Source organism: Astatotilapia calliptera, chromosome 10 (genome assembly GCF_964374335.1).
Source record: "Astatotilapia calliptera chromosome 10, fAstCal68.1, whole genome shotgun sequence".
In the NCBI taxonomy this organism is placed as follows: domain Eukaryota; kingdom Metazoa; phylum Chordata; class Actinopteri; order Cichliformes; family Cichlidae; genus Astatotilapia; species Astatotilapia calliptera.
The window spans coordinates 29,443,606-29,466,764 of record NC_137431.1 but is presented as its reverse complement, the minus strand read 5'-3'; the positions used below and the strand labels follow the sequence as shown (position 1 = coordinate 29,466,764).

At 40.9% G+C, this 23,159-nt stretch overlaps 1 protein-coding gene across 2 annotated transcripts in view; it reads left to right on the top strand.

Moving 5' to 3' along the window:
- tmem132e (transmembrane protein 132E) overlaps positions 1-23,159 on the top strand; it is a 426,314-nt gene that overhangs the window by 391,795 nt on the left and 11,360 nt on the right. For both annotated transcript variants that reach the window (XM_080307607.1, XM_026182492.2), the window contains exons 7-8: positions 7,730-8,009; positions 21,962-22,156. In XM_080307607.1, coding sequence (XP_080163733.1) covers positions 7,730-8,009; positions 21,962-22,156 — 475 coding nt within the window. The remainder of the gene's footprint in view (positions 1-7,729; positions 8,010-21,961; positions 22,157-23,159) is intronic.

The following is a 23,159-nucleotide window of genomic DNA, read 5'->3' as shown; positions in this document are numbered from 1 at the left end:
TTCACGGTTCGGTTCGGTTCGATACTTTGGTGTCACGGTTCGATATTTTTTCGATACAAAAAAAATGTTCATGCCTTTTTAATTTGTCATTTATTAAAATTATAAATATATATTTTAACTCAAAAGTACAGTTTTTAAATTTAACCCTAACCCTTGTGCGTGTTTTTTATTTTGACAGCGAATGCGCACCTGCGGACCACTTATGTGCAGCCCTGGTTATTTAGCTCGTCATATTGCAGCCACAGAAATAATTTTGTCCATGAAACCATAAAGCTGCACTTTCTTTTTGCCTTATAGTCTGATTTGTCATAACTTCTCCGTTTTGTGGTAAGCTTTTCTTTGGCTGTCACTTCTTCACCCTGACCTGTCTTATTTGGCTCAGCAGAACTGAAATGCTTTTACACACTCACTCACATAAGCTCAGCGATTCTCTGCGCGATCAACCTCTCACATGTTTAAGCTGCGGGAGATTTCACTTGTCATGTTTGCATAGTAAGCTAACGATTAATAAGACGATGTCAGAGGAATTGGTGCGCAAATTATCATCACTCACAGATCAGTGCTGTCGCTCTCTATACACAGTTCACATGATTGCAAAGTGAAAGCAAAAAAGCAAGCGCAAATTCAAACGCGATTTCAATATGTCACATATTGACAGTGGCTCACCGATGCCAATGACATAATTACCCAGCTACATTTCTGAAAGAATGCAAAAGCATTGACATATATTTTTCCTTCCTACAATAGCCCGACGGGCAGGGCAGAGATAGATTTTGGTACCCCGACTGGAAAAATCACTAGCCCCGGGACGTCGGGCTAGCGATATTGCGAGCCCTGTATCTGATTGAGGAATCACTCATCTTTGGAAAAGAGAGTTTATTACAGAGAAATGGCTCTTTCCAAAATAAAAGCTATACTATCCGCTTCTTCTGGGCTATATTCTCAGCAGCATAAGGAGAATCACGTGCTAACAGCTGTCTAAATGACTCGGCTAAAGTTAGTAGCATGCTTGCTTGTTTTTTTTCTGCTTCCACTTGTCTTTGCACTAGGATGATGTCGGCGTAAATGTGCAGTCATATTCGTTGTGTTCCCACTAGTGCTTTCAGGTTAATCTCGTTGAAATGACCTTAACGCCACAACACGGCAAATCTCCGTTAACGAGCTACCGCCGATCGCCCCGTGCATGGGGCTGGACGGCCAACACGTTAACGAGCTAACTGCGCTAACACACTAGTTCCCACCCATGTAATTGAGCATTGCACGCGCTTACCTTCAGGGTCATACGTCACATGAAAACCAAAATAATTCCAAACGCCAGATCTGAATGAGGGTGGTCCATGGAGGAGGTCCATGTTGTAAGGGGAGCTTAACTTCTGTCTCGCTAGCTTGCCCTGCGCTCTTCCTTCTGACGATGCTGTCTGTGTTGAGCGCTCAGTGAATCTGCGTTCGACTACTCCGCCTAGGGCCGACAGTGCAGCCTAGGCGGAGTAGTCGAACGCAGATTCACTGAGCGCTCAACACAGACAGCATCGTCAGAAGGAAAGTTGATAAAATAAATTACAAATTTTGTATTGTTCGATACATATGCGTACCGAACCGAAAGCACTGTATCGAACGGTTCAATATCGATACGAATATCGTTGCACCCCTAGTTTTTAGGGTTTTCCATTTGGTGACAGTACCTGCTACCAGGTACTTTTAGTACCTAATTGGCCAGCTGAGGTGAGTCAAGCCAAAAATGTGATGTAAACAGACTGCATCCCACCAGTTGGCCAGGAAGTGATGTCACTGGATGAGTCATAGAAGTGACTCATTCATGAGAATCAAATGCACGATTTTTGAAACCCAGCAACAAGGGAAATGGCATCAAAACCAACACTGTGAGTGTCCAGAGTGTCCACAACCTTTCTTTGTCTCTCTTCTTTACTGCGAGTGTGACACAAGGCCATTGAGCGAGCATCAGGTACACCATCGCCACATTGTGTTGTGTTTATGTCCCATACAAATGATTTTACGGGACTTTCTGGCTGTTTTGCTGTAACGATTCCATCCACATTGAGGTGATACTCTACTGTAATGGAAAACGACTGAAACCAAGTAGAGTCAGGTGGAGCTGAGCCAAGTAGGTACTGGAGGAAAAGAGGCACTGGTGCATTGCATCCATACAGTCTGTGGATGTAGTTTGCTAAATGATTTTGCAAGACGCAGCTGATAGTTTAACAAAAATTTGTCTCTTGAGCCTAAAAACCCCCTGAAAAAAAGCAAAACAAGATTGATTTTAGCATTTTGACCACACCAATGCCTCAAATTGGGGGTGACAAACCATCTTTAAGAGTACTCAGTCACCTGAGTACATTAGAGGGGCAGCTCAGGTTGAGCTGTTTAGAGACAACGTTAGAGAGAAAAGGTTGAAGTGGTTTGGATGTGCAGAGGAGGGACAATGAATGTATTGGATAAAGGTTATTGAAGATGGAGCTGCCAGGCAGATGGAACAGAGAAAGACCACAGACGAGGTTCATGGATGTAGTGAAGGAGGACATGCAGAGGGTTGGTGTGATAGAAGACAGATAATCGGGAGGCAGGTTATCTGCTGTGGCGACCCCTAAAGGACACAGCTGAAAGAAGGAGGAGGAGAAGAAGAGGAAGACACTGTGTCATCGTGGAAATGTTGCTATTTGCTTTTTCCCACGTTTTAAATTGAAGAAACCACACAGTTGCATTCCGACTTGAAACCAAAATTTCAAACTTGGGATTTGCTTTAACCTTGAATGACAAGACTTTGAAACATCACCGTGACTTTCTATAAAGCAACCTGGACACCTGCCACAAACAAAACAAAACCAGTGCCAATAACTATCTGCAGCAGAACTAGCAGGCTTTATTGAAAGCGACTAGACAGACATCAACAGGATTTACAAGAACTCATCTTGTTCTTGACTAATGCCAGCGCTAACAAAGGATATCAGGTTGAAGGCTGTTTGTCCTGACCTTGGTCTTGTTTGTTTACATTCATAATGAAATGCTGCCATAATGAATTAGATGGTGTTTACAAAGGCTTGCTGCGGTACTGTTGCTTGTTAGGCATCTCAAACAGTAAGACCAGATCATGATGATAATCTCTATTATTAGTCTTTTCAATAATTCCTCTCAGTCCAACTATCGCTCACTCTTATCGCTTATTTTCCTCTTTCTCTTGCTGACGCTCCTTTACACAAACCTCTAAACCTCCCTGCACTCCTTCCCTCGCCTCCTTAACTCTCATTTTCCTTTCTGTTGCAGTCTCTCCATCCCAGAGTCCTTCGCTTCCGCAAAGTGACACATTCTGAACCTTCACACACAGCGAGGTCTCTTGGCCTGCAGTGGGCCTCTGCCACAGTGCAGCAGAATTGCTCACTGGCTGCATTATCCAGCAACATGCTCTAAAAAAGGAAAGAAAGTGTAATCGGGCGAGCAGCCCGTGTGCACCGAAGCTGCAGCTTGTACGATTGTATCAGTGACTCTAATAAGAACAGACAATATTCTTCTGAGGGGGAAAAAATATCAACCTTATTTTCAGGTACAGACTTGGGAAGGTAAACTTTCACTGACCTGACCTAAGAGTTGAGAAACTCCTTGAGAGAGATGGAGTAAGTTTTATTGTCTCATTGGGTTTTTCTCTGCCTTTAAATGAATAAGTAACTGAGAGTGGAGTCTCAGTGTCTGCTGTGGAGTTAACTCGCTTACTGACTAACAGCAGCAGAAAACTACATGTCCTGAAGCTGCACCATCAGTATCCAATGCACTGAGATTGTTTCTATGTTCCAGTTTTTCAGTTCAGCGTCTTTTTGCATGAAGTTGCTTTTAAAAGTGATAGAAAACAGAAGACCTTTGCTTTGATCGAGCGTGCTGTTTTGATTTTAGCTTTCCTGAAACTTTACAAGGTTGTTTTTTAATACATTTAGGGGACTTGAAGGACAGTACTAAAAGGAATATTTAAAATTGGCAAAGCAAAGGCTGACACATTTGGACCTTGTGTGGATTGTATGAGTCGATCTCCAAAAGCACAGGATTTTTCGTAACCCATTAGCATCCTTTTGTTAGCACCTTCTTCCGTCTCTTAAAGTCCATTTACTTTGCTGACTATGTCATCAATGAATAGAACATCTTCAGTGCTTGTTTTCTTAGGCTTCACAAAGCTCCTTCTGAGCCACAGAAGATGTTTTATAAAGGATTTTTCTATTTCTACTTCCATTTCTGGGAAGTTCGCAGAAATCAACTGATAATGAAACCTTGTCCTAAAAATGTTTTGGGTAAATTTAGAGAGTAATTACATTTTTCACAATTATTTATAATAATTCTTCATGACGCTTAAAATGGTCTGTGAGATTTTGGCTGAAATCGAGTCGTCAGACCAGACAACATTTTTCCAATCTTCTGCTGTGTTCTTTAGCCCATCTGCTTGAAGGTTCGTAATGTTGTGTATTCAGAAATCCTCTTCTGCCAATCTCCTCCAACATCAGGAAGACCAAAGAACTGCTTCTCATTGGATAGTTTCTGTTTGTCAAACTATTCTCAGTAAACCCTAGAGATGGTTAGGTGAGAAAATCTCCACAGATTATCAGTTTCTGAAATACTCAGACCAGCACATCATGCACACCTTTCTTCCCCGTTCTGAGTCACAGTTGGAACTTCAACAGCTCATCTTGACAATGTCTACATGCCTAAAGGCATGAAGTTGTTCTAACATGCTTGGATGATTAGATGTTTACGTTAGCAAGCCTTTGAAAACGTGCACGTGATGAGCCGGTGAGCGTAGACATACTGTTCTAATGTTGTACTGATGGATGCTTATAGAAAACATGGCAGAAACTTAAGCTGTTTTCAAATGCTTTTTCTATTCTTGGATGACGTTAGTCAGAGAAGGATGTCCTTAATATGGTCATTTCAAGCCCACGCCAGGAGGGTGCCAGCCAATCAGAACAAAGTTGGCTCAGTCTGAAATGGCTACAGTGAAACCAGATTATTGCAGTTTGTAATAGTTTAAGCTTTAAACTAAACTGTTTTTGTAATTCCCTGGAGAGTACACATATAGTTTTACATATACTAATGTTATCATTCTCCAGAAATCTCTGTCGCTTTTACCTGTGAAGTACAAGAATTCATAGCTGCTCGGGCACATTAACTGTGATAGCGCCTATTATTTTCATTCATTTCAAAGCCATAAATTCAACCGACCATAGTCACTAAAGTGATAAATCCATGACCCAAGCTTAATCAAAGTAAGAGAAGTTCATGAGGTGAAGTTATAGTTGCTTGGATGAACAACTTCATGCAGACATGTCCAATGACCCATGAGAGCCTAATGGGGGGCCCTTTTGTTTCTAAACATCATATAACCTGCCAGTGCTGAAGTGATGTGCTGTGGAGAGGAAGCGCGCTGAGATGAATGAATAATCACACCCAGCAAGTGGGACAGGTCTTGAGGTAGATGTGTTACGGTACAATATAATGCATTTTGATGTTAAAGTAGTCGATTCAAAGTGTTTATGAGACCTCTGGATAGAAGCGCTTAGCCTGGTAATCAAACCCATTCCTTAAATTAATGGACAGGTTATATACTTTGTCATTGGCTGACGGGCCAAAGCCTCTCCTGAATCTTAAATCTTCAGATAGTTAAGGCGAAGCAAAGATTAAGCAGAGGAGTGCTTTTTAAGCGTAAACTGGCAGATTGTCAAGCCTGCTGTGGGAAGTTGGGTAACTCATACATCTTGTTGTAGAGCAGATTGCACTCAGTGGGGGATGCACCTGGCATGCTTAACCTCACTGCCCAGGGCTCCTGTGAAATAAAAAGGGCATCGGTCCAAAACTCTGCTCCGTGGTGCTTATCATTCCTTCCCTGCTGGCTCCGAGGACTTTTTACTCATCGCCACTGCGTCAGAACAGATAATGTGATGGATTTGTACGGAGTGGTGCTGAGTTTGTCATCGGGGTTGTGTCAAATTATGAGACGAGCAGACCCCTTAAGAACAAAAGGCAGAAATTGAGACATAGCATCATGACACAGGACTGAGCGTAACTTAGCAGTGAGCAGATGCTCAGTTTGAAGAAGTGACAAGTTATGATTGGTGATGGTTTAGTCTCGTGGGGTTTTTTTTCTGATGCTCTTCATCTTTTTGGCAGCTTATTTGGCCAGAACAAGGGTACCGGGCTTCCATAACATTCTCAAACTCCACAACTACCTTAAACTTCTGCCCTTTCTTACTCCCAGTGTGAAAGAGGCTCCATCCATCCACCCATCCATCTTCTTTCATTTATTCAGTTCAGGGTCTGGAGCCAGTCGCAGCCGTTAGAGGCTGGGCACAACCTGCACAGGCCACCAATCTGTCACAGGGCTAACAGGTAGAGACAGACAACCACCGATGCTCATATTCCACCTTAGCCTAAATTTTGACACTTCAACCTGAATTACTGAAGTCAAGGAAGAACAGACTGAACTCTGCAGACTAGCCTGCATGTTGAAAAGTGACACTAGAGTGACAGATAGGTCTGGATTTACAAAACGTGCAAAATAGTGTGTGAGAGGGTGATTTACAAAAGAACCAAGGTCTCAAACTAAGACATGATATTCAACTAATAGGGCAGGTGTAGCTCGTTCATTGTAATTGAAAAAGCATATAAATATAGGTTAGACATTACGGAGGCAGTATGGCAGACAGAGTCATTATAATTCAAACAGGCTTCAATAATGAGTGAAATGAAAACCTTGTGCGCTGTCTATGGTCCTGAAATTATAACAGTTTCCTTTAAAAAGATTTATTCAACTCAAAATTGAAGCATATCGACACAAATACACTGAAAAACAATCAAACCAATTCGAAACATCAAAATGAAAATGGACCACTGTTAAGACTTTCCAAGCCAGACTTCCATCCAAGTGCTCATTATGTTCAGAAAAGGGTCCAAAGTTAATGTTGTCGTCCCTCCGTTCTCTTGATTCTTTAGTGATGTGGAAGTCCTGCCACAGAAGCCACAGTAGAAAAGAACCTGATACCAAAAACTGAAGAGTTGCAAGAAGTTTTGTTACCTTTGGTGTTGCGTGACTTGTTCTAGGTTAACTGAGCAAATTCAGAATTTGGTAGCTTGGTAATGTAAGGCTTTAACACCGTTTCCTGTGGAATTCCAAATAAATTGACATGAATCATTAAATGTGTAATGCTTCCTTGGATGTGCTGCGGTGTCTCCTTCAGGCAGAAATAACGGGCACGATATTAAGCGTAAAAGCAAAAATCTGAATTTAGTGCAATTAGCAATAAATTGTGTGCTGTGAACGTTGATAAATAAGTTTGCAGCTTCCTTTTTTAGAAAGGGAATCCTGTGAAGGTACACTTGATTGATTGTCTATAGGGGCTTAAATATTGCTTTCATGCCATTTACAAATTCAGTGTATTTGTAATTTTTGTGTGTGATTGTTTGTGGTGTCATTCGAACCGCTTGATTTCTATTGTGTGGGTTATTTTTCTTTGTACTTTTTTGTTTAATCTGTGACCGCAGGAAAAACGGTTGTTTCTGCCGTAACAAATGATGGGGATCTGAATAAAGAGTGGGGAAGGTTTGAAGACTCAGACTGACAATACTCATACTCAGCTCATACTTTATACCCCTCTAATGTCCCGTGTTCTGGATTCTTAGCCCTACTGCTCAGTCCGATACAGCTTTAGTTTAACCCTGTACTTGTTCCTCTCTTTCCAAGGAGCACTAGAGACAGCGACGCGGACGACGAAGACGACGATCGCCGGGTGAGTCGAGGCTGCACCCTGCAGTACCAGCGGGCCCTGGTCAAGGTGCTCACACAGTTCCACACCACCTCCACAGAGGGCACTGACCAGGTTATCACCATGCTGGGACCCGACTGGCAGGTGGATGTCACAGACCTGGTGCAGGACTCCCTGAAGGTGGCTGATCCCAGGATTGCGGAGTTGGTGGACAGGACGGTCCTGGTGGGCCTGGAGCTGGGATCCACTGTGCTGAAGGTAAACTCCTTTAGACACCCAGAGATTCACATTAATCAACAGGGAACAGTTAGGAGCCTTGTAAATGACAGATGATGCATGCGTTAGCTTAAAAGATGAGGAACAAAGCACATTACTCTTTACAGTACTCTTACGCCAGCGAGCAGAAGGGCGGTTCTTTTGAAGACTCTTAGCACTTTGATTAAAGGATAATGCTAGGCCTCATGTCCATAGCTGAGGCCATCGTTGCTGGTTAATCTACTAACATTGCACAGTGCCAACCAAATCAGAACAGGAAAAACAGACCAGTAATGCCTGTAATAATCCCGCATTATTAAGGTAAACTCAGTGCATGCACAACTAAAGAAGCTGTGGTTGATAGTTACACCCAGAAGACAGACGATAAGCAGTGATGGTGGGTTGCTGCATACAATTCGGGGGTAATTTCGCAGCTCATCTTTGTTTTCACTTCTTCCCTCAAAACCCTTGTTTGTCGGTTTGAGTGCTTCTTTTTCATCATGCCGTGTTCCCTAAATCTCAGCAATAAATTTGACTGCGGTTTAATAACATGGAACATAACGCTGAGGTTGTCATAAACAAGATTTATCCTTGAAGTTTATAGCCTCCAGCCCTTTCACAATCGTGCCACTTTTTACCCTTTTTCCTTTTCACTTGTTGTCGATTGTGAAACAAAAGCCCATCAGTCTGTCTGTAAGCGTATGATGCTGTTGATGTCCGCTTCTCTCAAGCAAAAGAGCTGCTTGACATAAAGTGCATGTAAATGCGTCAACCGAGACAGGTTCAGAAGTCCTTATAAAGAAAGCGGCACAAGTTATTACTCCTGGGCTGTGATTTACGATTGCTTCACTGGTCATTTATGGGGACAGAGAGAAGTAACGGTTGGTGAGAGTTTTGCTCACCATGAAAGATCACAGTTTCCGCCTGTCAGGGGAAAGAATAGTTGCCTGATGGATGCATCTGATGGTGGTGAAATAGGGAGAGAAGATATGAGTTGCCATTCCATCATTTTAAATGAGCAGTAGATCATTTGTAATCTGTTGATGGGTATGAATAATTATATATCAATTTACCACCAGATGTAACTTGCCACATTGACTCAAAGCAATTGTACTAAATAAATAAATTAAGTTTTAAGAGACCGTGCCATCATTCATTTTGAAAGTTTTAAAAAGAATAGTACTGAATCCAGGATGGTATCATTCAGCAAATGTCCAGAAGTCAACAAGACGTCAGAGCTTTGCTGGCAGCTCTAAAGCTGCACTTAAAGCACACATGGCAGTATTTTGTGATCATCAGTATACACTAAATACTACTGACACCAATGGAAATGCTGTTTGCAGGTATTTCTAACACATTTTTAAGAAGTCAGATTTGTGTCGCCGCTGGAAAAAAACAGTGGCACCGCCATGTCGGCACCAGATTCCGTGATCATTCATCCAGGAATCATGGAGACAAATCAAGGCATTGTTTTCCCAGGGTTCTGTCACACTAGCAAATAAAAATAGGACAGCAACCTTCTTCCAACTAGAAGGTAACCACTTCACAGCGGTTGCCAACTGGTGGGAGGCAACCAGCCACCGAACAATAGTGTTCTAATGCAGGCTTAGTAAATCACATGATAGCGTGGGGCTAGGTTTACTTAATTGTGACCCACACCCATTTTCGCACCTTGGCACGTGTGATTAGGCAGAAGAACAGTAAGAGGACCACGGCCCTCTTTGGGACACTCCCACAGTACTTAAAAAATCTGGGACACCCCACCCATTGCTCTTAGAACTGAAGAAGCATCTCGGAACGTAAAGAAATCTAGACGCTTTTTTCCCCAAGCTCCTTAGACTAATGCATGTTTGCTGTTTAATTTATACATGTAGACAGAATGCCAGCATGTTGAAGTTAGTCTGAGTCGGTTTGATGAGCAACACATTGCTCTGCAATCGAGATCTTGACCCATCTGGTTATATTCTCATATAAAAGCAAGGTTGCCCAATGTCTATATCAGGGGTGGGTAACTCCAGGCCTCGAGTGCAAGTGTCCTCACCGTGAGACAACACAGCTGAATCACATGATTAGGTCATTACCAGGCCTCTGAAGAAGTTAAAGACATGTTGAGGTGGACCTTTCGTAATTTGAATCAGCTGTGTTGGATGAAGGACACATCTAAAACCTGCAGGACACTGGCACTCGAGGCCTGGAGTTGCCTAACCCTGGTCTATATCATTTTGCAGTTAAACTGCCGTCCTGTAGTGACGACGTCACTGTTTGTGGAGGATTTTATGAATCTTTTTGAATGTCGGCACAGTTTTAATTGACCTCAGATCAGCGGGCAGAATAGGAATGCAAGCACAGATCTGATCCAGGAACAGTTAAAAGGTCTGCGCCTTATAAACAATGAGCACTGATCATTTCTGTGCATGTAGATGACAAGAAATTAGCGATTTTCTGCGATTTATCACAGTCAATTCTGACTTGACCCCATTTACTCACGAAGTAGTAGCAAACGGATTCCATTTTCTCGCCATATTGATGCACCAAAGTTGATTTAAAGGCAACCTGGTCCCTGTTTTCCAAGCAACCATTTCAAAGCCAACAAGACTAATGGAAAAGACCGGTTTAGACATTTAGAGCCGCTCCTCTGACATCACCAGGGTGGACGTTATTCCCCATTTACTTTGCTGTAAGTTTAAGCTCCAAGCAGGACGTTAGCTCTTCATCAATATTATTATTAAGTCAAATGATCAGTAAGCACTCAGACAAAATTAAAACTCCAGCTGCTTCGAGAGTCCGCCTTCTGCCCCTGCAGCTCAGTCCCCGTAGGTGTTAATGAACAACTGCAAAGTGGAAGGCAACTTAATGGAAAAGTGCAACGTTAAAGCAACTTGGAGGAAACAGAGATTAGATGTCTGGGCACCAGCTGTTCAGTAAGACAGACCGACGGCTTACAAAACTGAAACTACAAAGAAGTTTAGAGATCAGAGCATGTTTTACTAAGAAGACTTTCTGAAAATGAACTGCATATATCTCAACAATGGTCCTCTTGCTGAATTTTTCAGTCTGTCAGAGGCTCAAATTATCTTTGAGCCTTATGAGGCTGATTCAAATTGTTCACCAGCTCATGAATAGGAATAAAGAGAGGAAACAGCTCTTCACCATTTAGTGCAGTATTTCAGACAGTCATTTGATTTCAGGCTTTTTGTGCTGGCAGTTGCTGATTATTGCATGAATTAAGCCCTTCTGTGTTACATCTGACAGGTCTCTGCTAGGACAGGGAAAAAAACCCTGCCCTTCAAGAGGTTCAACCATAAATGTAACAGATGCTGTTTTTTGTGTAAATGTTATCTTTACGTTCCGAGATCAACAATCAAAACGATGACTTTCAATGAATATCCGCTAAACCTGTTGGGAGCCGTTGGGGAGGGGGTTTAATCCAGAGGATTACTGAACAATAGCTGCTTCCTAAAGTCAAAAGCCAGACTTGGACAGTATTCAGCGTTCGTCCTCAGATCCGCATTATTCATTTAATATGTGCAAACACGCAATCACCCGGCGACAGACGGCAAACTAGAAATAAAATTGAGTCTAATCTACAGGAATTTTAATCAGTATTTAAAATATATAAATATTAGCGCACCTTAACAATGTGAAAAGTTTCACAGACAAATTAAATGGATTTGCTGGGCAAATGGTGGCATTCATTGTCAAAGAATCCAGCTGGAGTTGCACAGATCTATACAATTAATTCATCTTTCTGTGTTTATCACAGTCTTCAAATGCAATCACATCTTTAGTGAAAAGTAGACGGATGTAAATAATTTAGCGGAGCTCCACAGGGGAAAGGATCAAACATGCATTAAAGTGTTCGACGGTTCAAGAACTGCTGAAATATGCAGGAATATCGGCACCCGTATCACATGAAAGCAAACCTGCTTACAAACCCGTTGCTGAAAATGCATACACGAGGGCGTGATTATACGGAAATGTATTATTAGTCCCAGCATCAATCCCGAGACGTGAGATGCACAAGAGCAACGTCTTGTGACTTAGGACATTTGTCATGTGTCATTTCCCCCTCCCATCTCTTATCTGTGTGCTTTAATCCGTCCAATAAAATTGAAGATGCCCCCCGAGAAGGTAATTTTACTTGTGTGACTATCAGGGACACTGGGCAGACCGCTCTGCTGCGAAGCTCTGTAGCCGCCGAGGGAACCCTTGCCTTGCAGGAGGAGGACGAGGAGGAGCAGAGGTTTATTCCGCAGCTGTTGTACCCACTTACTGAGAGTGTGGGAAGCTGTGTAATTGCCCGAAAGTTTACATGACAGTGAAAGTTGCAAGCAGAGAGGTTGTGTTTAACTTTTTTCCACAGCGCTTCAAGAGGTATTACATTTGTATTTCATCAGTTCATCCTCTTGGAAGAGAAACGCTTTATGTTTTGTGCAAACAAGCATAAAGAGGGAAAAACATCTCGCCGCTCGTCGGTGTTAATTACCCCGATGGAAGGCATAATGAAAAATGCCCATCATGTCTGCGAGATGAAGGCGAGAGCTGGGAGAAGTCAGAGTGCAGCCACACTAAACTGACCTGTCGTGCGAGTCCACAAAAACTAAAAACCTGGCTTCAGCTTATTGCGCGCTCTGAATATTAAATCGCATCAGAAGTTTTCGTGATTCGAGTTATGTGATGTTTTTAACCATCGCCGCCTCGCATGTGTTCTACAACAGCTAGGTACAACAACTGGGTTCGAGGTGAACTGTGAATGTGCTGAAGTGTATTAATTATGCAGTGTTTACTTCTCCAAAATAGAAAATCTATTTGCTGCAGAAAAATAATAAATAATACTACTTTTTTTTTTTTCACTTTTTCTATTTACAGTACCAGTAAATTTCCAGCTGGTTGGAGCTCTCTGTATATTCTATAAAAACAAAGATAAAACTACATCCTCACTCTTTGGAGGTCCCAAGTGGCAGCAAGAGAGAAAAAAAAAGAAAAGCTGTTTGACTTTTAGAAAATGTAAAGCGCTTTCAGTATGCGGGGTTCATAGTATAATGTCACATTCTGTTTGATAAGATTCCCCACTAGTCTCAGAAATTATTTTTATGCATACTGTGTGCATATAGTGTCTCAATTAGTGGTAGCGGCATGCTCCTACTGCAGCTCAGCCTGCATGATTCAGACGTACTTCTACAGTGCAACTCTGACTTTCAGCCAGCGAGGGTTTCTTCTGGGGTAATAAAGGATAATGAAAGTCCAGGAGGTTTAAATTGCCTTGCAGATCCCTGCATCGAAACCTTTGATGAAACAGGATTTAGCTTTCACTTCACAAAAAAAAGCCTATTGATAATCCTTTCTCAAGGTCCCTTTTCTCTCCAGACTGATGTGTAGTTTTCTGGAGGGGTGGGAGGATGCTTTATTGCCTGAAAGGTGACTTGTTTTCAGATGTGTCTGTGCTGCAGCTGACACTGGGATACCCATAAAAACTACACCTAGCATGAATAAATATCCCACTGGATATTATGTAGCATCCTACATCCCAAAGTATGATTTATTGAGCACACGATTTGAGGAGAAAAGTGCAGAGGTGTATTAAAGACAAGATGGTGGGATGCAAGTAATATGCACTAGTATGGGGGGGCTTTTTTTGGTCAGCGTCATTTTGCTGCTTGGGCTCACCATTGATCTTCTGTTTGCTCTAAGCATCAGCGAAACAGTGTAAAGCCTCGCAGATCGACAGAGCAGCTTCCAGTTTAAGAACATGTAAAGTGTGACTGCTTTCCTGCTTCACTTCCCCTGCCTGCAGCACCGATGACAAATCCAGCTGGGAGCTGGGCCAGAATGAGCTGCATAACCACAGCTGACCTGTCCTCTATGGCAGAGAAAAACGCAGATGAAAGACATCATCATTCATTTCTCGGCGCAGCTATGAATCAATGCTTGTCCCTGCTTGTTAAATATAGTCAAAATAGCTCTGTTTACTTTCTGGTGGGAGGTTCTGGCTTTTCATACAATAATTATCGCCCACTGTCAGCAAGGGAGAAAGTATTCTCGAGGTGAAAAGGATTGGCATTTTCTGCAGTTTCTCAGGCTCTTTTTTTTTTTTTTGTTCCTGATCGGTTAGATTTTATATGAACCACGGCAGGAGATGCAAATTGTGGATAAAATATTCACTCTGTTGTGGAAGCATATAAAGAATTGATCACAATGGCAAGGACATACCATATGTAGAGTATTTAAAATGATTGCTGCCTGCCTTGGCTTGATGGTGGGTGCTTAAAGTCACGACTATTACAGAGAGGGGTGGAAAAGGAGCTTTACAGTTATGTGTATATTGAGTTTATATGTGCACGAGCAACCTCAGTGGGTCTACAGCGCTATTTAAAAAGATTCCAACACAGGGTGTTTAACGTCTTGGGGCGCATCAACTATAACCTGTTACAGATCATAAAAAGTCGACATTTTTAAACAAAGTTATCATCGAAGGCCTTCAGGACTTGCGGATTGTCTATTGTAAAGCAAATTGTTTGCCAGTTTAGCACAGCTCAGCTCAGTGTGAGTCATGTTTCAATTCACTGGTCCACTGTGTTCCCTTCACTTACTTTAAGTCAGTATGACCTTCTGAAGGGAAAAAAAAAGATCTTACCCACCCCTGAGCTACACTAGCGACTCAGGTTATCGCCACACTGAATCCAGTTCATATTCTGCCAAATGTGTTCTGACAAATCACTGGGAGATCGGAAATATTTTTAGCCTTGGGTTTAGGGGAGGTTGGTTGTTCTGTTATCTTAGTCTGGAGTCAGGAACTCACGCTTGAGTTATGGAAAATTTTAAAACCAGTAAACATAGTCCCAACTCTTCCTTTAATCCTATCATCAGGTTAAAACAACTGAATAAATTACGGTTAAAGTTGTTACTGCTGTGCCTTTTAGGCTGCAATTTTTGGCTTTTTTTTTTTTTTTTTAGTTTAGTGCTGCCAAGTCCTTGCCACAAATCAGGCAGTTATTTTAAGCCTTCAATGGCTCGCTTATGCTGGAGTAAAAATAGGGCCGCAACAGCACCGTAAGTAATTAAGGTGAGTTTTCAGTGTATGCAGATGGTCACAGATTTGTGATCACAAACAGATTGCATGTAAGTCGACCTTAGTCAGTCCTTAAACTGATAGCAGACAAAGTCTATCTCACTGCCATTTTATTGCTGTCGTGATGCACCAAAGTTGCATTGTGCAGTGTTCCCACACCTGGTTCCTGTCTTCAAAGCAACCTTTTCAAAGACCAGCTCACAAGTTCGCTGCACACCCTCGCAGTCATTTTATAGGCGGTCGGCCTGAAACTGTGTTCTATAGTCTCACTGTAGTGTTAATGAATGGCAAAAATGAATGTTTATTTCAATGGTCACCAAGAACTACATGTACAGGGTCATGAAAAAGCATTTCCTCCCTTCCCGATTTCTTTACATGTTTTAAACTGTAGAACAAATGTTAATATTAGTCAAAGATAATCCAAGGAAAGAAAAACCACAGTTTGGAGTGATGATTTCATCATATAAGGTAAAAAAAAAAAAGGGGGGGGGAGAAACAAAGAAGAAAGAAAGCTATCCAAACCTCCTGGCAGGTAATTACCCGTTTCGTTGAATTATGAATTAATTGTGGTTGACCAAATTTTTTGAAACATCCTATCTTTCCTCGATCAAGGTTCTGGCATCCATGGAAGAGTTTCCAGGTGAACAAATAGAAAGGCTTGACTGACATTTGTCCAAAAAGACTGACAAGACAAAAGCTGAACTTTTTGGAAGAATAAACACTGATTCTGATTTTTGGCTTAATTACCATGAATTCTGCTCTCTATCAAAAGATCCTGAATGAGAATTTCCAGCCATCAGTTCATATCCTGAAGCTCAAGCTTACTTGAATTATGGAGCAGGACAATGATCCGAAACACACAAACAAGTCCAGCTCTGAATGTTTCACCAAAACAAAATGAAGGTTTTAGAGTAGCGTAGTCAAAGTCTGGACTTAAATCAGATTGAAAAGTGTTGGCGTGACCTCAAACAGGCTGTTCATTCTTCAAAACCCTCCAATGTGGCTGAATTAAAGAAATTCTGCAGAGACGAGTGATTGCAGTTTAAATGTTTCATTGCTGTTCTTGCTGCCAAGGTTGGCACAACCAGTTATTAGGTGTAGAGGGCAGTTACTTTCTTATATTAAATAGCTTGTTTTCCTTAAGAAATGAAATTAGCATTTTAAAAACTGCATTTTCTATTAACTCGGGTTACGTTTGTCTAATATTAAAATCTGATGATCTGAAACATGTAAATGTTACCAGTATGTCAAATGGGTAAAGACTTTTTTGCTACTCTGTATAAAATTTGATACATAAAAAATAAAATGTGTTACATGTTCCCTCGTTCAGCTGTTGATTGGCGGGGGATCATGATTTCTATTCATGCCTCCTCGATGTGCTTCTGGTGATAATTAGAAAATGTCATCACGACAACAAACCAAACTAGTGAACTTCACTACCAGTAAACAAGCTTTTTTTCCCTCCTTGTTTTCACAATCAGCAGCGCTCTTTCTGTGTTTACACACACATCGAATGTAACATGTAGCAGAGCCTTCTGTGGGGCTTTTCCACAGCCAGCGTTGGAAACATGGGAAATCAGTAACTGCGGTAAAGGAAAATGAGCCAATCTGAACGAGAACGAGAGACAGTTTGCTGCACTTGATAAGCAAATGCACTCAGGAATACATGACAAACATCAGAAACGGCTAACAGCCAGGGACAAATCTTTCTCCTGGGTTTTCATTTTTAATGTGTCAAAAGCAGAAGCTTCATTTTCCTCCAGAAGTACCAAAAGTTCTCAGCTGTTCTCACCCTCATTATTTTGAAATCACCAGATTGCATCATTGTCCCTGGAATAAATAATAAACCTGACTAGAGAAGTCCTCAGTTTTTCTCATTTGACATTCTGGATAATTATTTTGAGACACATTACAGACGTCTTTTTCCTGGGACACTTGGGATTCTGGCAATATAATTTTTTAAAAGACTAGACGGAAGAATCTGCTGCTCGTGTTTATGCCAATTATTTATAGATTTAAAGCTGACAGATTCAATTAACTTGAGTACCAAAAACCATCCTCTCCTGCAATTGAGCTATTTTCAGCTTCAGACGATAAAAATTCATTCATAACTAAATACAAACACTTAGATGTTGTTGACTAAACCGCTCTCAAACAACAAGTGCGTTTCATTTTTGCACATAATAAAGTTAAGAGCAGAATCCTCTCCGTGTGCCGTAACTGAACACAACAGACGTCAACAGAATACAAATCAGGGCGTATTTGATGCTGGAGAACTAAAATCTCTGGGTTTATGATGTTTTTGATCAGCGGTAAGACTGTAAACCTACTTAAACTTAAATATACTTTTATTTATTTTTTATATAGAAACACATACTGTGAGTAACGTGCGTCTGCCACCCACCACATCCTTTATAGCTTGAACTAATTTCCCTAGATGGGGAAAGTTTTTGACACACAATACTTGACAAAGAATATAAACAATCTAATGAAACGAGAAGAACGGCGTGTGTGTCGCTCGTTATGTAGTGATGAACACGCCTGGACGTTATTTGCAGGTGTTGCCGTCATCTGGCTGTGGAAGCGCAGGCTTATTTGTGGCTCCTAGACTTTCTAAAAGTACAATAGAGGTTGAGCCTTCAATTCTCCAGCTACAAGGCTTCCTATACCCACTCTACTAAAGGTTTAAAAGTATAGTCAGGGCTGGATCAGGATGACCCGTAAGCCTTTGCTATGCTGCTGTAGGCTCAGGTTGCTTGGGGACTTAAGATGATGCACTGAGCACTTCTTTACCCCGCTCTTTCCACACCTGATGCTTTTTCTTTTCTTTTCTTTTCTTTTCTTTCTTTCTGCATGTTATTAACTTCCCGAGATTAACGTTAACTCTCATGCAGCTTGTGTTTTGTCCTGTTTGTTGTTTTGTGGTCTCTGTGCTCTTCTTTTCCCTTCTCTTTCCCCTAAACCTTCAACCACCTGCACCCCAAAGTTAGCCTGTGTCTGATAGAGGTCTCTTCCTGTCAAAAGGGAGATCTTCCTTACAGCTATCACCTAGAGCTTCCTCATAGGATGTCATTTAGCTGATCGTTTAGCTTTTCACTTACAAACTTATATAAATGAGACTGAATTGAATACATCTGAGCCAATCAAAAGTTCTCATTGTCTTGGTTCGGGGTAGAATGCCTGCTCTATAATAGAAGGTTAAAAAAAATATCCTAATAAATGAGTTGTAATGGTACCATGCCCCTGCAGTGCAGGAAAAGGGAATATTCTACCTCCCACAGCTACTAGAACTACGGAGAAGTTCCTGCGGTCCGAAGTTGACTATAAATGATATATATGGGATCCTCATTACCTTCGGAAAAACATCCATCCACAAGTCCAAGTTTGGCTCAAGGGCTTCAGAAATCCCCGTCTTTCCCATCCACTCCGACATATTTATTTATTTTCCAAAAATCTGTGATCTGTACATTACCTCCTGGTGATTATGCACCGGTGTCATAATGCAATGATGGAAAATGGAGGATTCATGTACAGTAAAAAGGAGTAATCGTGCCATAGACAGTGTCTTAGATATGCATCCTCGAGTAGATCACTGTTACTAACTATACCAATAAATCAGCTCTCACCAGTGCCTCTCTGGCCCCCAGTCAAAGAGCCTGCTCCATAAATCTCATTATCACATATGCAAGAATTCTCAGCGGGCACTGTGACAGTAATCATACATAAGAACAAGTGCTAGTAGTCTAGTCATGAGCAGATGTCCACAGTTTAAACATGCTCATAAGAAAAACGATGAATCAGCTCTTTCTGTGCTCATATTTATTCTTTGGGGTTTCGTTTATTTTATTTTATCTTATTTCACTTTTTGTTTTGTTTATTGTGACTTATGTGCAAAATTATGATCCTGTCTGTTTGAGTGTGGGTTTTTTCCCTTTATTATTTCATATTTCATATATATTCCTGTGTTTTTGATTTAGTTGAAAAGTTAAAAGAGTTGATAGCTCAATTAGATTGATGGTAAAGAATCTGTAGGCAGTATAGAATGCAGAAAAAGGGGTTTATGAGATTATTATCAGGGTGTATGTGTGCCAGATAAAGCAACAAAAATAGCTTAAACCGTGGGAGGTTCAAGTCTTCATACCAAACTTCAGCTTCAGCAGCTGATTTATAGCTCCAAGTGATTTATTTTTCTTAAGCTGAGTAAATGACAGCTGAGGAATAAATGGCTACATAATATACATTTCCAGCATGGATCATAACCGTGAACGAGATTACCTTTTTTGCCATTACAATTCTTTATTTTAAACAATCGATGTACAGTGTGATCTATTTGAATTGTGGGGGGTTTTTAGGAGCATAGTTGCCAATATTGATTTTAAGCAGTGTTAGCGTTTCTTTTTAGTCACTATAATTGGCCATTGAAAATATCAGCCACAGCTGACTGGAACGTGAAATAGCAGAAAATCAATTGTAAGTAAACAGATTTCCCTGGCAGAGTCGCACTCTGTCTGACCTCAGCAGGATTTATGATTAGACATGTTTTTACGCAGAAAGTGACTTCATTTCGCTCAGGACGCATCCTTCAGCTCTGTCGGCATTCATCAAACAACTTCAGGCCTTCACCTGTATTTACTCTCCTCTTAAACCGAAGGAAGAAGAAATGAAAAGTGGAAATGAAAAGTTTGACAAGTCGAGCTAAATGCAAATGTTTTTGTTGTTGTTCCCAAAAAGAGAGTGATCCATCATGCAACTGAGTTTTCCTCCAGAAAAAAAAGTTTTTTCTTCTTCTTTTCTTTTAATTCATCCATCTACTATCACGCCTTAGGGTTCTGCACATTGGTGTATTTGTGGCTGCATGTGTGCATGTTTCTGGGTGCCCAGCAAACCATAACTCTCTTTTCTGGCGCATTAATCCATCACAGGCGAACAATATGGATATGGATATGGAAGTGGAATTTGACTACAGAATTTAATAGCTGCGTAGAAGATTTTTCCCCCCCTCGTATTTTTAGCCCGTATGCATTTACCGGTATGAAAGATTACTTTCGTTTCTTTATAAAATATTCAACAGTACTTTAGTAACTTTATAATACTTTACTGTGATATGAATGCGCCATAGAGGGAAAACTGTGTGTGTATGGGAAGCACATTCAAACGCAGAGCAGCTCTCGGAGCAGCATGTAACTGATGCCAGCCATTAACCTCCGTAGGTTAAAAGGACATTAGCAAAGAACACTGTATCATTACTGTATTAAGGCGACGCAAAGTTTGACATCACATCTAATTAGCCCGGCCTGCTACGTTGTAACAGTGCCCGGCCTAAGAAAATAAAAGTGAAGGTGTCATTGGAGGTGATAACATGAAGTTGGGGAATGTGAATAGCGTTTATTTAAGATAATAAATAGCAATAATAGTTTGGAACAGCTAATAAATACCTTTTTAATTTGCTTCTATTACGGGAGTTTTCCTTTTAAGCTCAACAGAACTCATAAAGAATCGAACCCAAATTAATAAAACCAGACACCTGCAGATGCATCTGCTTCCACTGATGACTTGGCTCAAGCCTTCATATGACAAATTACATAACAAATTATTGCTCCAAATTATGCAGCACTTCGATGTGAGCCAAAGGCGACCAAACAGTGAAGAGCCATTTTATTTATATCAAATAATAATAATTTGATGGATTTATTTGAATCCAGATTAATGTCGTGCACTACAGGGCAGCATTTTTAATTAAGCGATATCACCCTGAAATATCCCCAGCTGATTACCTGTGATTACGAACAAGAGTGTCTTTCTATTAGAAGCTTTCTGGGATTATATGTTTATAAATGTTAAAAAAAAATAGGCATTTATCTAAATATGAAGTCTTAAAGTTATTGCTTTGTTCTGTTAGCAAATTACAGTCATTGTTCTTTTATCACCTAATAAATCAGTGAATTCTGCAAAAAGATTCTTTTTTTTTTTTTTTTTTTGCATTTTATTTGGTGAATATGAAATAATCCTGTTATAAAAATGGAAAATAATGACAGGTTTTAGCAAGAAAGGTACAATTTTGCACATTAAAAAAGAACAACAACCAAAAAGTGTTGCGTGGTAACACATTTTTTAATGTGTGTCTCACTTTAACCTACAAATGAGCCAAACTTTGAGCTTTGACTTTTGTTTTAGCAGCATGACATTTGTATCGATGGGCATAGCTGACTTGCTGTTTCAAGGTTGCACTTGATGGTGATTGGAAAAGCTCGTCGGAGCACCAAACTCATCTCAGGTCTAGCTTCACATGCCTTTTGACTCTGGCTGGAGTTATAAAATGCTTGAGAGGAAAGGATTTCCCCGTCTGACTCTAAGGACAAGGCCACTGCTTCACTGAATGGCTCTTTACTTTGTTCCCGTCCCTCGTGACCTCTGGTTGCAATTGCAAAGTGAAATGATGATATTTTAAAAGTGCTTAAACTACTGGGTGCAGAGGCACCGTCAAAAGCACAGGATTACCCGCAGAGGCAGGACAGAATCTTTAAATGGTTTTGGCATTTCATTTGATGACACTTAGATGGGCAGAAGTGTTTTCTGCTAACAGTGACTTTGATAGCGTGCGGTTGCGTCTTCGAATTGTACCTTGTGTCTGGTTGATGATAGATTCTGTCTCGAGTGTGCCTTTTTTTTAGGTTTGTTTTCTCACTGTGATAGACAGCGAGGCATTGACACAGAAGAAAGTAGATGCACTGGAACAAACAACAGCACAAAGCACTTTAATCCAAAAGTGGCTTGTCATGGGCTTTATGAGCTTCAGAGAGACAATAAAGCTGTTGTCTATTCTGGACTTAAACGATGTCCCTGTGTCATGTGGGGATGCAATAAAAGCACATCTTTTTCTCTGCAGGTGGAGTCTCCTCTGGCAGTGGATGCAGTATTAGGAGAGGCGGCATTCTCGGTCACAGATGACAAGGTTTCCATCACAGAGCTGCGTGTTCACGCCATTTCAGGCCTGACCCTGTCACTGCAGCCCAGCCCCGGCAACAGCCACACCATGGTGGCCAAGGCAACAGGAATCCAGACACTCGCTGCTCCCAAACAGGTACAGACACGAGTTATCACACAGTGCAGAGTCATTGTGCATTTTTAAACTGCTTTACTGTTAGGTTTAAAATCAAGCCGCAACCTCAGATGAGCCAAAAACGGCAGATTCTCAAAGGGGAAGGAATTCCCAGAGTTCACAGTAAAATTCCCAACTTTACTTCAACCCTTCATCTAGTTCTACGGCTTTACAGAGGTTTCACTTCTTTAAATTGTATCAAAGTTGTGTCTGAGACTTACGCTGCTTTGAGAGAAAGGTGTGCTCGGTGTCACCTCTACTAATTTGAGTCACCAAACTCGACTTCTCAAGTGCATTTCTAGGGTTGTTAGAGTTTTGCTCTACTGCTGGTTTATTGTGGTTAATTTATTAGAAGCTAATCTAAAAAGGTGTTTCACTCCTGCCGAGTGAAATTCTTCTACCTTCTTTTGTATGTTATGTAACACTAATTAACAGTTATCTACAAATCCCCAAATCCTATAACAACTTTAAGCTGTGATTTAAAAAAAATAAAAAATCCCCCACAAAAAAAAGAAGAAATGCCACAATGATGCTGAAGTAAACAATGCCAAGTCTTTTCCATTTCACTGAAAAATTCATCCTAATTGGAGGCTGGCTGAAAAATGACCCTCGCTGCAGATGTTTGGTGTTGTTGGTCTTGTGGTATACGCAATTTCCTGGATCATTTCTAATTCAGAGCTTACAAAAACAAACAAAATACCAACACACTTGTACAAGTCAGCATGTCCACATGCAGTCCAATTAAACTGGCATGGCAACAGGACTGTGCTCAATTTTAAAATCTGTATTTTAGGTACATATTAACTCATCGGAAAAAACAAGATAGTACACACTCTTATTTAAGGTCTGAATATAATACCAAAACCATTTGAGTATTCCCATTACCAACAGCTTAATTCAGTAGCTCAGTAGGAGCCTGGATTATGTGCTACTGACTAACACCTAGCTCTTACCATTTTCCTTATTTATGTATCCAGTCTGGTGA